This window comes from Ochotona princeps, chromosome 13 (genome assembly GCF_030435755.1).
Source record: "Ochotona princeps isolate mOchPri1 chromosome 13, mOchPri1.hap1, whole genome shotgun sequence".
NCBI classification, from domain to species: domain Eukaryota; kingdom Metazoa; phylum Chordata; class Mammalia; order Lagomorpha; family Ochotonidae; genus Ochotona; species Ochotona princeps.
In genome coordinates this window covers 7,524,838-7,539,951 of record NC_080844.1, presented here as the reverse complement: position 1 = coordinate 7,539,951, position 15,114 = coordinate 7,524,838, and the positions used below count along the sequence as shown (strand labels likewise).

The 15,114-nt window shown below is 39.7% G+C and overlaps 1 protein-coding gene across 11 annotated transcripts in view; it reads right to left on the bottom strand.

Annotated features, from left to right (window-relative positions):
- PTPN20 (protein tyrosine phosphatase non-receptor type 20) overlaps positions 1 to 15,114 on the bottom strand; it is a 69,152-nt gene that overhangs the window by 37,648 nt on the left and 16,390 nt on the right. For 8 of the 11 annotated variants that reach the window (XM_058671754.1, XM_058671762.1, XM_058671760.1 and 5 more), the window contains 2 exons: positions 13,967 to 14,070; positions 10,213 to 10,266 (listed from right to left, as the gene is read on the bottom strand). The exons of 1 other annotated variant lie outside the window; for it this stretch is intronic. In XM_058671754.1, the coding sequence (XP_058527737.1) occupies positions 10,213 to 10,266; positions 13,967 to 14,070 (158 nt within the window). Of the gene's footprint in view, positions 1 to 10,212; positions 10,267 to 12,560; positions 12,837 to 13,966; positions 14,071 to 15,114 lie in introns of those variants that run through there. 2 more of the 11 variants (XM_058671764.1, XM_058671761.1) reach the window with 2 other exon arrangements.

Sequence of the window (15,114 nt, the reverse complement as noted above, 5' to 3'; positions counted from 1 at the left end):
TGAAAGTTTACTTTTCTATCATTGTGAGACAGATTACCTTTGTTTCAGCACAATTACAGATCTGTACCTGTGAAATTACACAAAACCCACTATTTTTGGTGAGCATTGTTTAGCATTATAAACATAATAGATGCAGGAGGTTGGGATATATTCTGTTTTAAAATGCAAATTTGGTAGATGAATTAATTATGTTAGGACAAGAATGTACAAGACTAAACTAGGAAAATGAAAAAAAACTGCCTGAGACCAAATGTCTCTAGAAAATCCACCACAGGTCCTATTTATTCTAACACTGATCATATACACAAACACACACACACACACACACATCCACAACTTGGCATAGAGAGGATCTGCAGTGTAATTAATAAAGCTGAATAATAGATATGCATATATGGGTACGTATTACAGTCAAAAGTAAGAGAACATACTCTACTTAATAGTAGATACAGAAGTTTGTAAATGATGATTTCTTAGTCTTGCTGACAACCCAAGTTCCAAATGTTTGAAATTTTCACATTATGGCCACTGACCAAATTGCGCTAACTCTGCAGAGTCAACAGGAAGGGAATATTTTAAAAGTTTCAAAATGCTATTATAATATATTCAAGTAAAACTTATTCTCAAAATTTGTTTCCAAAGCTAAATAATATGTACAAAAATTAATAGAACTAAATTATACACACAAGAAGCAATCAAACAATTCAAAAAAGAAACCGATGGAATGTTCTAAAAATCTACATGTTGCTGGGCAACTTGTCTTGGCCACTCACTCTATTCAGAAACTCACACTAAGGGCAGGAGTGAGTGCCTGTTGATTGGGAGAGTCACAAATTCTGTAATTTCTCACAAACATGTCTAACCTTAGTGTCAGAAAAGGTCTAAACAGCCAGAAAAGGGGACATGAAATTCTCCTAAGAGTAAAAGCCATTTTGACCGTCTCTGATTCCCAACAGTAAAAAACAAACAAACAAAAAAACAGAACAAAACCCAACCCTTAAAGCTTCCATTGAGCTCCAGATTTCCTGGGAGGGGCAAAAACAAAAAGGAAAGACAAACTAGAATGACTGTAGTGGACGGACACTGCTGTGAAACCCGCAACATTGATTCTACTCTGAAGGTTAGTGAAAGTCACTCAAATCATCTCACTGCAGTAATAGCTTCATCAGAGATCATTCAAATGATCAATGGGGAACAAGTTCATCCATAACATACGGGAAAGACAAGTCAGCTCTCTTCTACCTTACCCCTCTATCAAGAAATACACAAGGTGTAAGGTCCTAATTATCACGAGCAGTTCTCTCATGCCAAGAAAATAAATGAGTGGTGTACAGTACACATGAAAACACAAAGAACCTTTTTAAACGGTCTGAGATTCGCTCCCATTCATAGGGTCACTCCCCAAGCCCAGCAAGGGCAGGAACTGGGCCAGGCTGAAGAGGGTGGCTAACACAACCCATGTCTCCGATATAGCAATAGGAACTTAAGCACCTGAGGCTATCTCTGCTGCTTCCCAGGGACTTCATTAGTAGGCTGCTGAGGCCAGGCACCAGTACTAGCTATTGGATGCAGCTATTCTGAGGTGGAATACGTGTTCTAACTAGTGTTTTAAATATTAGGCTAGAGAAGGAAGAAAGATGGCCAATTGGGGCAGAAAGGTGTGGCCGTGAGTAGGGAGCGAGCCGCAGAACCAAAGTGAGTGCTGTGCAGGCCTGGAGCAGGAAGGTCTGTGGAGAGAAATGGGAGCTGCACGGATGAGAAAAACTGTGGAAAACACCCAAGGTTGAAGCCTCAACCCCTGTCCCAACATCCACGACCCTGGGAGAGCAACGAACCCCCAGTGTACCAGTACCCTGCTGGAGCCCACAGAAGCACAGCAGGGTATTATGCCACCAGGTAGCAACAAACAAAGGGAAATCTACTTAGAAATCCAAGGAATCCCTCTGCCTCCCCCAACCCCCAAAAACAAAGGGGGGACATTTCCTTGCTTCTTCTTCCAAGAAGTCTCCCTACTCATCTGCAGAAGACTCAAGGTAAACCAGGAATGACTCATTTGTACCCAAAGCAACAGTTACCCAATTACCAAGGAAGGCAGAGAAAGAAGAAACTATAGAGAAACAGCACAGTTTAAGGTAGTGGCAGTAGCCTCCCTGGCCCCATGCACCACTGAAAACACAAGTGAGAGAGAGAGCCTAGGCAGACAAAAGACTAAGAACACCCAGGCTAAGAGACAACTCCGAAGGCACAGGCTGAGGAGACCAGGTGAGACTAAAACATGGGAGTCCACCTGAGCAATCAGCACAAAAACCCCATCATCACAGCTCAGAAACAAACGGGAAACTGGGCACAGAATGGAAGCTGTAAAATCTACCTACAAAGGGATAGATCTATCTAATAAAACCATAAAAGAAAGCAAAATTAAACAAAGAGAAACCCGATGAATATATGACAGGAGCAAATCACTTCCTGTTGATATTAATGCTTGATGAAAATGACTTAAGGTCATCAATCAAAAGGCATAGATTAGCAGACTGAATCGAAAAGAAGGACCCAACTATTTGCTGCCTACAAGAGACACATCCCACCACCCAAGACACGTGGAAGCTGAAAATGAAAAAAATGGGAAACAGTATTTCACACTAATGGAAAAGAAAAATGAGCCTGCATAGCCATTCTAATATCAAATCATACAGACTTCAATGTGCAATGCATTAAAAGAGATGGATGCCACATAATGAAAAAGGGATCCACCCAGCAAGAAGAAATAATAATAAATAATAATGTATGCATACCAAATGCCAGGGCTCTCAGCTACATGAAACAACTATTGACAGACCATTGGGAAGATATAGACCGCAATTCAAAACCACTGGGGACTTAAAACTCCACTAACATCTGAGCCCAGAGCAGTAGCCTAGAGGCTAAAGTCCTCACCTTGCATAAGCCAGAATCCCATATGGGCGTTGGTTCTAATCCTGACAGCCTGCTTCCCATCCAGCTCCCTGCTTGTGGCCTGGAAAAGCAGTCAAGGACAACCCAAAGCCTTGAGACCCTTCACCCACATGGGAGACTCGGAAGAGGCTCTGGGCTCCTGTCTTTGGATCAGCACAGCTCTGACCATTGTGGCTGCTTGGGGAGTGAATCAATGGATGGAAGATCTTCCTCTCTGTCTCTCCTCCTCTCTGTATATCTGACTGTTCAATCAAAAATATCTTTTTTAAAAAAAAGAAAAACAAAAGCAAAATAACCCCAAAATCAGCAGTATAAAAAGAAATAATAAAAATAAGTGAAAAAATAAACCAAGTAGAGACTGAAAGAATGATACACAAAATCACTGACTCAAACAGTTGTTTATTTGAGAATATAAACAGAATAAATAGCACACTGGCCCAATTGATTAAAAAGGGGGGGAGGGAGGACACTAACCAATAGAATCAGAGATGAAAAAGGTACCGTAACAACAGGTATTTTAGACATGCACAGACTAATCAGAAGACAAGCAACTGCACACCAACAAATCAGAAGATCCATGAACACATAGCAACTACCAAACTGAATCATGAGGCAATAGAAAACGTAAATAAACCTGTAACCGGGATGAAACAAAATCAGTAATTAAATCTCTCCCAATCAAGAAAAGCTGCCAGGACCAGGCAGCTTCACTGATGAATTCTACCAAACATTCTAAGAAAAACTGACCCCAATTACCACAATCTATTTAAAATCATAGAAAGTGAGGCAATCCTTACAAACACCTCTATAAAGCCAGCATCACCTTAATAATAAAACCAGATAGACATGACAAAGAAAGAGAACTAGAGGCTGACATCCCTGATGAACATAGGTGTAAAACTCTTCAACAAACTACTAGCCAGAAGAATCCAACACATCACACAGATCATTCACCTGGCCCTGGCATGCAGAGAGGGTTTGATATACATTAATAAATCAATGTGATATGCCACGTTAACAAATTGATGAATTAAAACTATATGATCATCTCAATAGATACAGAAAAGGCATTTGATAAAATTCGACACCATGGGCCTGGCACGGTAGCCTAGTGGCTGAAATCCTCGCCTTGCATGAGCCAGGATTCCATATGGGCCCTGGTTCTAATCCTGGTGGTCCCACTTCCCGTCCAGCTCCCTGTTTGTGGCCTGGGAAAGCAGTAGAGGATGGTCCAAAGCCTTGGGACCCTGCACCCACCTGGGAGTCCTGGAAGCTCCTGGCTCCTGGCTTCAGACTGGCTCAGCTCTGGCCATTGCGGCCACTTGGGGAGTGAACCAGCAGACGGAAGATCTTTCTGTGTCTCCTTTTCTCTGTAAATTTGATCAAATACCACTTCATGCTAAAAACCCTATGCAAGACAGGCATAGAAGTAACATTCTACAACACAATCAAATCAATATATGAAAAACCCAAGGCCAGCATTATGCTAAACAGGGAAAGATTCAAAGCTTTCCTACTAAGATCTGGAACTAGATAAAGATGTCAACTATCACCACTGCTATTCAACATAGTATTGCTAAAGCTACTAGGCAAGAAAAAGAAATTAAAGCAATTCAAATTAGAAAAGATGAAGTCAAATTATCTGTTTGCATGATTCTATATATAGGAGAACCAAAAGACTCACCAAATAGACTGTTAGAACTTATAAAGAAGTTGGGCAAGGCACAAAATAAATCAACATAAATCAATGGCTTTATTATATACAATTAACTCGAGGGCTGAAAAAGAATTTGTCAGAACAATCCCTATTAAAATAATGGAGAACAACTTCAAAGGCCTTGGAATAAACCTAACTGACGATGTAGAAGACCTCTATGACGAAAATTAGAAAACATCTTAAAAAGAAATAAAAGAAGGCTTTAAAGATGGAGAAATTTGCCATGTTCCTGGATGGTAGAATCAACATCATCAAAAAGTCCATATTGCTAAAAGTAATGTACAGATTTAAGGCCATCTCAATATAAACTCCAACAACATTCTTCACAGAATGGCAAAAACATGACACAAAAATTCATCTGGAAACACAAAAGACCATGAATAGCCAAAGCCATCTTGAGGAATAATAATCAAGCTGGAAGAATCATAATTCCAAATCTTCAGTCATATTACAGGACAGCGGTAACCAGAATAATCTGGTACCACCAAAACTGTTGCCTCTCTATGCACTTATACATTGGCTAAGTGAATTTCAATGAATGCCCAAGGCCACAACAGCTTCAGGTTAAGTCTTGGAAATGTCACTTTTCCTGCCAACACCAACCAGAAGGTCCCCTAGGAAAAGGCTGTGGTGGATGTTGGGTAAGAGGATCTACATTGTAACCTACACAGTACCTGAGCTTTATCTTGCTTTCCCTTGTCTTCAGCATAGTCATCAATTTCTTAAGGTAAAATGTAGCCCTCCAAATGTAATTTATACAGGAAGGTAAGATGTGATGAGAAATCAAAAAGAACCCTTTCATATTCTATCCAAATTGAATACAGACACACATGTTTATGACAAAGATGAAAATGAAACATAAGATGCAGAAGAAGTAGTAATGCAATACAGCATGTAGAACACTTTTTAAAATATGTTATGAAATGGGAGATAACCTAAAGTCACCTTGTATACAGTATCTGTAACACAAAATGAATAAGAAAGGAGTTGCCGTAAATAGGAATATAAAATAGGAATGTTGCAACAACATGTCATGGTGAACAGTTATTTTGCAGAAGTAAGAAAAATAAAAACAGGACTCCAAAGTACATGATGATGGATAAGCAGCACATGATTAAATCAAGTGTTTTACAAAAACAAAGCAAGCAGTTGAAGCTGGATTTATTGACATAGGACAAAAGCATGTTTACATTAATCAGTGAACAGAAGAAATGAAAAACCAAAGAGAGGATAATGTATGCTGGCTAAAGAGTGAAGAACTTGAGAAATCCTCCCTCCTGCTATACACTCATAAAGAGCAGGCGAAAGGCAGCACAGCTCCTGTCACCCTGAACGCAGACGTTAAGGTCCATTTAAACTGGGGAAGGAGAAGAAAATACCCTGAACCCAGACCATAAGGTCTCTCCTGCCTGGACCACATAACTGAAAAGGCACTGCCTGAGATCCAGGGACACCACATCTTCCTAAAACTAAGAGTGAGCAAGGACATCCAAAAAATATTATCCTGAGCCCCATCATCAAGCAAGAGAAGTCTAAATACAGTTATCATTAGGAAACAGACAACCGCCCCCAGCCCCACTGTAAAAAGCTGCACAACTGATTTCTGCACCACTGCTACCAGAGATGGTCAGAGTCAGGGCAACTTTTGGGGCAGAGGACAGATCGGCTGCATCCTGCAACTCCAGGAGGGTTGCGGTATTACCCTCGGAGCTGCACTCAGTCACTCCACTTGACCCAGGAAGGCTGTCCTTAGCTTCAAGCTGCAGTAGCTCATAAAAATTCTGCTCTCATCCTGGGAGATCAGGACGCTGACTCCTCTGTACCCTACAAGATCATGACTGTAACAATCAATTCTAATTTCTTCAATCCCAGTGGCATTTACCACTGCAGCTAGGAAAGAACCTAACTGCATTCCATCTCTCTGGACTAGTAACTGCCAAACTGAAATCTTTTGAAGACTTTATGTGGTCACCCTGTTAAACTGGAGCAGGATTGAATTTCCATCCCCCAGCCCTAGGACTAGGGCTGCTGGTGTTGTAAACTGCAGCAACAAATGCATTCTCCCAGAAAGACCTAGCAAGACCTAACAAGAAACAAAGCAAAAGCAACAAATCAAGCGATAAACTGAAGTATAAACTCTTCTAAAACAACCTACTTCATGACGAAGAAAGAACTAACACACCTAATGTGAAGAGGCCAACACAGACACACAGGACACGTGAAGAAACAGACAGCATGACACCTCCAAAAGAACTCAGAAATCCTCCAGAATTAGATCCTGATCTGAAGGAAATCTATCAGATGCCAGAAATAGAATACAAAAAATCATTATAAGGAAACTCAATGCAATGCGATTGAAACTATGGATCAACGGATTAAACAAATGAGGGAAAAAAATCAATCAGTGACATGAATGAAAATATCACTCAAGAGATAAAAATCATCCGGAAGGGGAAGATACTCTGCTGACTCTGCCCTCAGACCAGAGAGGGTCTTCCCAATAAGTAGATGGACTTGTCTGGACTATGGGATGTTGGACTCTATGCTTGGCAAATTCTTGCAGGGAGGGAATTTCAACTAAACTTGAACTATGGTTATGCAGCGGGGTGGAGGAACCCACCATGGGGGGAGGGTGGGGGGGAGAATCCCAGATTCTATGTAATTACAACACAATGTAATTAATGAATAAATTTAACAAAAAAAATCATTCAGAAGAACTTAACTGAAATTTTAGAGTTGAAATCTTCAGCGAAATGAAAACTGAGAACTGTAACAGTAGTGCAGATCAAGTAAAGGAAATAATTTCTGACCCTGACAAGACTTTTGAATTAAAATGTTCAACAAAAACAAAAGAACCTGAAAGAATGAGGAGAGTCTACATAAAATTTAGAGTACCTTTAAATCACCAAATATTCATATTGTGGGTATTTCTGAAGGAGGAGAGAAGAAAAGGGGGGCATTGAGGGCCTGCTAGATAAAGAAACATGGATTATTTCCACGTTTTTCCATGGATTCCTACCAGATTTAGGAAACTTTAAGGACCCCAAGCAGACTCAGCCAAAACAGATCTTCTCCAAGGCATACTCCAGTCAAACCATCCAAAATGAAGGACAAGAGAATTCTAAACACAGTCAGAGAAAAGTGTCACATTACATGTAAAGAAAAACCAATTACCAACAATAGACTTCTGGGCAGAAGCCCTACAGGCCAGGCCTGGAATATTATTATTCAAAAAATTATGTATTATAGTTTTATAACTATGATTTAATATATTATATATTACAATATTGCATATTGTAATTTTATAATTATCAACTATATAATTTTGAATATTAGATGTTCAAAAATTCCAACCAAGAATATCATTATCCAGTGAAGGTATCCTTTCAAAGTGAATAAAGCATTTTCCAGACAGGCAAAATCATAGACTTCACCACCACCAGACCAGCCTTAGAATAAATTCTGCAGTCCCACAGTTAAAAACATATGATACCGGGCCCTGCGGCGTGGCCTAGCAGCTAAAGTCCTCGCCTTGAATGCGCTGCTCCAGGATCCCATATGGGCGCCGGTTCTAATCCCGGCAGCTCCACTTCCCATCCAGCTCCCTGCTTGTGGCCTGGGAAAGCAGTCGAGGACGGCCCAATGCACTGGGACACTGCACCCGCGTGGGAGACCCGGAAGAGGTTCCTGGTTCCCAGCTTCAGATCGGTGCGCATCGGCCCGTTGCGGCTCACTTGGGGAGTGAGTCATCGGATGGAAGATCTTCCTCTCTGTCTCTCCTTCTCTCTGTATATCTGACTTTGTAATAAAATAAATAAATCTTTAGAAAAAAAAAACATATGATACCCCCAAATTCACAGACAAATCAGGTAAAAACAGTATCCAATTGGAAAAATGACAAGTGTTAGTTCTTCTCTAACAATACTAACCTTGAATGTAAATGCATTAAATCAATTACCACACAGACTTAGGTTGGCTGGATTTAAAAACAACAACAGTAACAACAAGATCTTGCTATATATGCTTCACAAATGAAGATCCACATAGACTGAACATGAAAGGCTGGAGAAAGATATAGCAAGCAAGTAGAATCCAAAAAAGAGCAAGAATAGCTATCCCATATCAAATGAAAAGACTTTAAATTAAAAAAACTGTAAAGAGAGACAAAGAAGGATATTATAGTTTGATAAAAGGTTCAGTTCACCAAGAAGATAACACAAGATCACCTAGGTACCTACATCAAATACTATTAGACCTTAAAGGAGGGATAGACTCAAATAATAATGGTTGACTTCAGCACCTCTTTCTCATCAGTGGACAGCCTGTCCAGACAGAAAATGAGTAAGGGTGCAGCAGAAATACATTATCCAGCAAAGGGACCTAACATTCACAAGACATTTCACTCAAAAATTCTTCTCAACAATGCACAGAACATTTTCCGGGATAGCACAGGCATTAAGTCATCAATCGAGCCTCAGTAAATTTAGAAAGATTGAAATCACACCCTGTATCTTCTCAGACCACAAAAGAATAAAACTAGAAATCACCAAGAACAATAGAACACTCAAAAATACATGGAAATTAAATAACATAGGACGACCCAAAGCCTTGGGACCCTGCACCCACGTGGGAGACCCGGAAGAAGCTCCTGGCTCCTGGCTCCTGGCTCCTGGCTTCGGACCGGCTCAGCTCCAGGCATTATGGATGGCCATTTGGGGAGTGAATCAATGGGTGGAAGATCTTCCTCTCTGTCTCTCCTCCTCTCCAAATATCTGACTTTCCAACAAAAATAAATCTTTCCAAAGTTTTTTTTTTTAATTTTTTATGTTTTAAGCAAAACATGATAATAGTTAAATATCTGTAACAGATAAAAGGAGCAAAACACTTCTCAATGAAAGGTAACATTACCCTTACCTCTGATGCTCTCATGTGCCCTTCCCTGACCTCATTTTTTGTTCTTTTGGAATAATCACTGCTCAGAATTGCACTATCATTTCTTTTGCCTTTTTTTTTTTATCATATATTGCCTTTTTGCCAGTTTTATAGATGAGTGCCAGTGAAATCATAGTGACTTTTTAATCTTGGCTTTTCTGTTAAGACTGCACCTTATTTTATATAAATGCACCAGAAGCACTCTCACGCATTCCAGTGTTGCAGGGTACCTGAGCTGTTCATGGTTTATCACAGAAAAGCCCAATATGAACATTCCTGCCTGTATCTTCCGGTACAAAAAAGAAACAGCTTCTCTAAACTAAACAATGTGGTCAATGTAAACTGTCATTTCACTGTGATTTAATTTTTACTTCCTGATTTAAAATTAGGTTGAACAGATTTTTTTCATATTTCCTTTATATGGAGTGCTTGTTTATATACTTTGCCCACTTTTCTATTTGGCTGTCTTTTATGTATTCATACGTAGTGTTTTTTTTTTTAACATTTCTTGTTCATTAATCATTTGTCATTGTAGACTTTAATAACGCCAGGAGAAATCTAACCTTATTTCTAAACCGAAAAAGAAGAGTACTGAGAAAGAAAGAAGTCACCTTCTGTCTGCTTTTCCTTTACAACTGGCCTTATTAGTGCAGGTGAGTCGTTCCCTGTAGAAAGCAAACAAATTTCACTGAACATCAATATTAGCTGTCTCTCAGAGGTTATGAAAAGGCAAAATCAAATTACCAACATGTCTTCAGACCAGAAGAACTGAAAAGCACAGCCTCAGACATACTGACTGTGGTTCTTGCCATTCCATGACTTGGAACATCACTCCTTTCCCTTGAAAACCCCTGAACGCCAGATCTGGTTGGTTAGACGCAGGTCTGGAATCTGTGGCTTCTGCTGTTACTCCAGCAGCTGCAGTATGAAGGAGGCTTCCTTCTTTTTACCAACTCAAACTGGGAGTATTCCCAAAGACGCGGCCCCGTGGATTTTTACCACAGCACCGCAAACTATAAGAATAATTTTTAAGAACTGAACAAAGTGTCCAACACAAGCAATAAACTATAAAATTATAGTCAAGTCTCACAACGAAATATTCTTTTAAAATTGTAATGTGCATATTTGTTTAAAGGTCATGTCTATAGAAGAATGTATTCCCTTTTTATTTTAAAAATATGTTTATACTCAAAATTCTACTTTTGCCCACAATGTAAAACTGCAATGAATATCCCTCATACCCTAACAATATACACACATTGAGGAAACCCACTGAGAAATATTCCGCTGAACCCGCCGAAGAACTGGAGCTGTAGAGTAACCTAGTCACATGAAACATAAGGCAAAAGGGTCTCCTCTAGGAAATGACAAGACATGAACCGTGGCTCAATCGTGGTGCTTCATGGGATAAGGAAATGCCAAACACTCTATAAGTGGTAAAGAAGTTTCCAACACAACATTTAATAAGTGCTGAAGGTGACTGTTGGTGATGGACAATATAGCAGTCACTGGCCCCTGCAGATTCAACTTCACTGTCTTCCCACAGGTGCTCCTCAGGACAAGGAGCGAGGTGGGAGAGGGAAGAATCGTTCCTATGAGGAAGGCTTGGAGGGAAAGAGCTACTGCATGTGAGGAAAGAGGAAAAAGTCCTACCTATTCCAGACTACAGCAGGAATTGCAGCAAACCCCGTGGAAAACATGAGATCCACTGCAGCTGAGAAGTGGGGGAATGGAAAAGCCCTGTATTCCTGGGGGAGAGGCCCTGGCAGGTTCCCAAAATTCTGTACCAATGCTACCGCAAATCTCCAGCCATCAATCAAGAGGTGGCAAACCCTTTCCCATGATAGACCTGCCAAAGACAAAAGGCTGGGACTGACTTTACAAGGAGAAAAATGAGTATCACCAGCAAAGCCTGACCCCTGAAAAACAGAGATGGAGGCCCTGCCCAAGACAGAGACTGAGCTAAAACAGCAATCCAGCCCTCACCTCCAAGTTAGTTAGCACTAGCACATTAACCTAATGGTTACAGCAACACAAAACCAAAATCTAGTTCACACCCTAAAGACACAAAAAATCCTGCATCCTTGGCCAGGCAGAGAATAAGCATAACTTTCTAGACATAAAATCTACTTTCTTCAATCTCTAGTTCCCTGTTGCCAACACCAACATTCAGCCAGAAATTATAAGACAGGGTTGGTGTTATGGAACAGCACCTTGAGCTGCCACCTGAGACATCAGTATCCAATATGAGCATGTATTCCACTTCCAAGCCAGCTCCCTGCTAATATACCTGGGAAGGCAGCAAGAGATGGCCCAAGTGCTTGGGCCCTTGCCACCAAGTGGGAGATCTGGATGGAGCTCTGGCTCCTAGCTTCCATCGGACCCAGGACGGGTCACCAACCAGCAGATGGAAGATTGTTTCTCTGCCTCACCCTCTCTGTCTCTCTGCCTTTCAAATAAATTAGTAAATTGAAAAAAGAAAAATTGTAGGACAAAACATAGAATCAACAACAAAACCACTGTCAAAAAACAAAGCAGTATGAAACAAAAAAAGTCAGTAATGACCCTTTTGCTAGAGTTACCAAAGAGGACGGTCTAGGTAACCACCATTAAAATGCTTAAGGTCTTGCAGAAAAGGGGCGAGGGGAATGCCTCAACAACTGGAGAATCTGAACAGAGAGAATCTAAAAGCTTATATCAAGTGAAAATTTTATAAATAAAACACTGTAACAAGGATAAGAATGTTTTCCATGGGTTCAGTAACAGGTTCAAAACAGTGGAGAAAAGAATCAGTAAACCTGAAGATGGACTGACAGAAAGGACATTAACTGAAACACAGAGGAAAAAGAGCAGGAAGGAAAACAGCAAAAAGCAACCAGTAATACTGGCACAGCTCCCTTGGATTGACATTTGTTGGTGAGCTGTTCATGACCCATCAGTCCCACTCCTAGATATTTACCTTATAGAAATGGAAACTTATGTTTACACAAAATCAGTATATGAATGTTTGTAATACTTTCATCCATAAATGCCAAAAATCTGGAAACAACCCAATATCCTTCAGCTGGTGAATGGATAAACAAACTGGTGTGGCCAAACAATGGTATACTATTCAACAGAAACAGAGGTCAGGTATCAACGAATGCAACCACACAGATGAATATCAAAAGCTTTATGCTGGGTCAAAGAAGCTGGGCTCACAAGGCTTCATATTTGTGAGTCCATTTATGTGACACTTTGAAAAAGTGGGGTTAGGATTTGATTACAACAGATACAAGAGACATCTGGGAGGTGACGGAACAGTTCTATACCCAGATTGTGGTGGGTGACCTTGTCAAAACATCATTGAACAATATGCTAAGAGGATGAATTTGACTCAATGCAAACTATGTCTCTAATTAAAACTGTATTTTTCTTATAAACTGTTTTTGTATGAGACCTGCATCTTAATAATTTTATTATCTAAGTCTTAATGGATTTACAGGTTTTTCATTCAACAAGCATTACGAGAAAAGCTAATTTCTATACTTGATGCTAGGGCTGAATTGGATGAGCTCCAAGATCCTCTCCAACTCCAAGGTTTTGAGGTGTGCTTGACTCCCCAACTTCACAGTTTTATCTGTATATATCTACATACACTTATAAATACATATTCCTAGCCAAAACCATGTTTGTGTTACAGCTGTCATCCCCTGAATGACTGATCACATATAGAATGGTGATTTTATACGAGTGCATCACCAAGCAATGCTGCGGCAGTCCTAGTTTGTAAATTTGCATAATCACAAGATTAGCTGACAACACATTTCTCAGGAAACATCCCTGTCATTTAAAAATGCCTGACTATATATAGAGATAGATATAGATATAGATATAGATATAGATATAGATATAGATATAGATATATAGATGTAAATACACATACAACAAATTTTAGAATATACTTCATCCTCACAATTTATATTTTGTACATATTTTGTTTTTTCTCACAATATGTCATTATTAGGAATACAAAAATGTTTATTGCTTTATTTACAAAGTACATGCAGTACAATAAATTAAGAGAAATGAGAAAGCAGTTCATATTTTCAGGACTACGCAAATATATAATTCCTAATTTAATAAAATACAAGTCAACCATTTTATTAAATTGATATGCTTAATTGATTACTTGAAGAGAGGGCAGAAATTTGTTGTGATGATTGTGAGATGGGAATTAATTTCCTTCAGCTTTAAAAGAAAATTCTAGAAAACCATTTTTCCCATGTTTAGCACTTCCCGTAACCCTTTGCTTCATTTGTATTAGAAGTATCTTTGTGCATATCTTTCCAGAAAGTGGTACTACAAAATAGGATGATGTCATACCAGGAAGCACAGGGGAGACAGTCTTTGATGGCCCTGCAGGCTCTACATCATCACTGCTCGACCTGCTTGTGTCACTGAAACGCCATGTGTGATAATCATTCTCACTAGAAAAGAAGTGTATAAGTGGTTTTGGAGAATACATACATTCAACCAAGAATCTCTAATAATCTCTATTTATTATCAAGTTGCCATTCACCGCCATTGCAGTTCAGCTACGTACTCTTCTCATTTTCATCAACTACAACTGTGCCACTTCTGAGATAATTCCACAGTTGGAGTATCTCATCACAAATTCTATCTCCTTTCATCTTTACCAGAATTACATTAGCTATCTTGGGTTGGTTCACCAACTCTTCTCTCCTCCTTCACCTAACTCATGAGGGGGTCCCAATGCTTCAGACCATCCTCCATTGCCCTCCCAGGCCACAAGCAGGGGACTGGATGAAAAGCAGAGCAGCCAGAGAACAAGCACTGGCATCCATTTGGGATGCCAGCGCTTACAGGCGGAGGATTAGCCAATCGGACCACTTCACCGGCCCGTATCTTCTTTAAATTGTATCACTCCCCTTATAGTCTTTTCATTTTGTAACATTACTCAATTATCTCATCTTGAAAAGAGAAACACTGTAAGCTATGTCTTTATACAGCTAATACATGCCTATGGATGCTATACAAATACTAGCTCACACTCACTGTTTCTTTTCCAATATTTCACCACTCAGTACTCACTTATGCTATATGCTTGGCCCTTGTTGCACCTCCATTAACAACCCGTCCAGCAAACACCTCCTAACTTGACTTCTGCATCAAATTTTCAATATCTAGGAAAAAAATCTAAAACACAAATCTTATTAGATCTACTACAGAGTAATTCAAGATCAGCTTCCAGGTAATCTGAGGTTCTATACCCTAGTCATCTGACTCCAGCCAACTTCTTCAGCATCATCCCAGTAACTTCTTAATATACTTTATGCTTTACATTAACAAAACAAATGCCTTTTTCTTTTGCTTCTGTGGGGAATTTCAGATTACTCTTGTTTCCTCATCTTTAATGAGATTACTGCACACATTTAATTAGTTTCCATTTCCTTCTACAACAGGCTAGTCTTTTAGTTACCAGCAGTCTTCACTCTAGATACAAATGCATG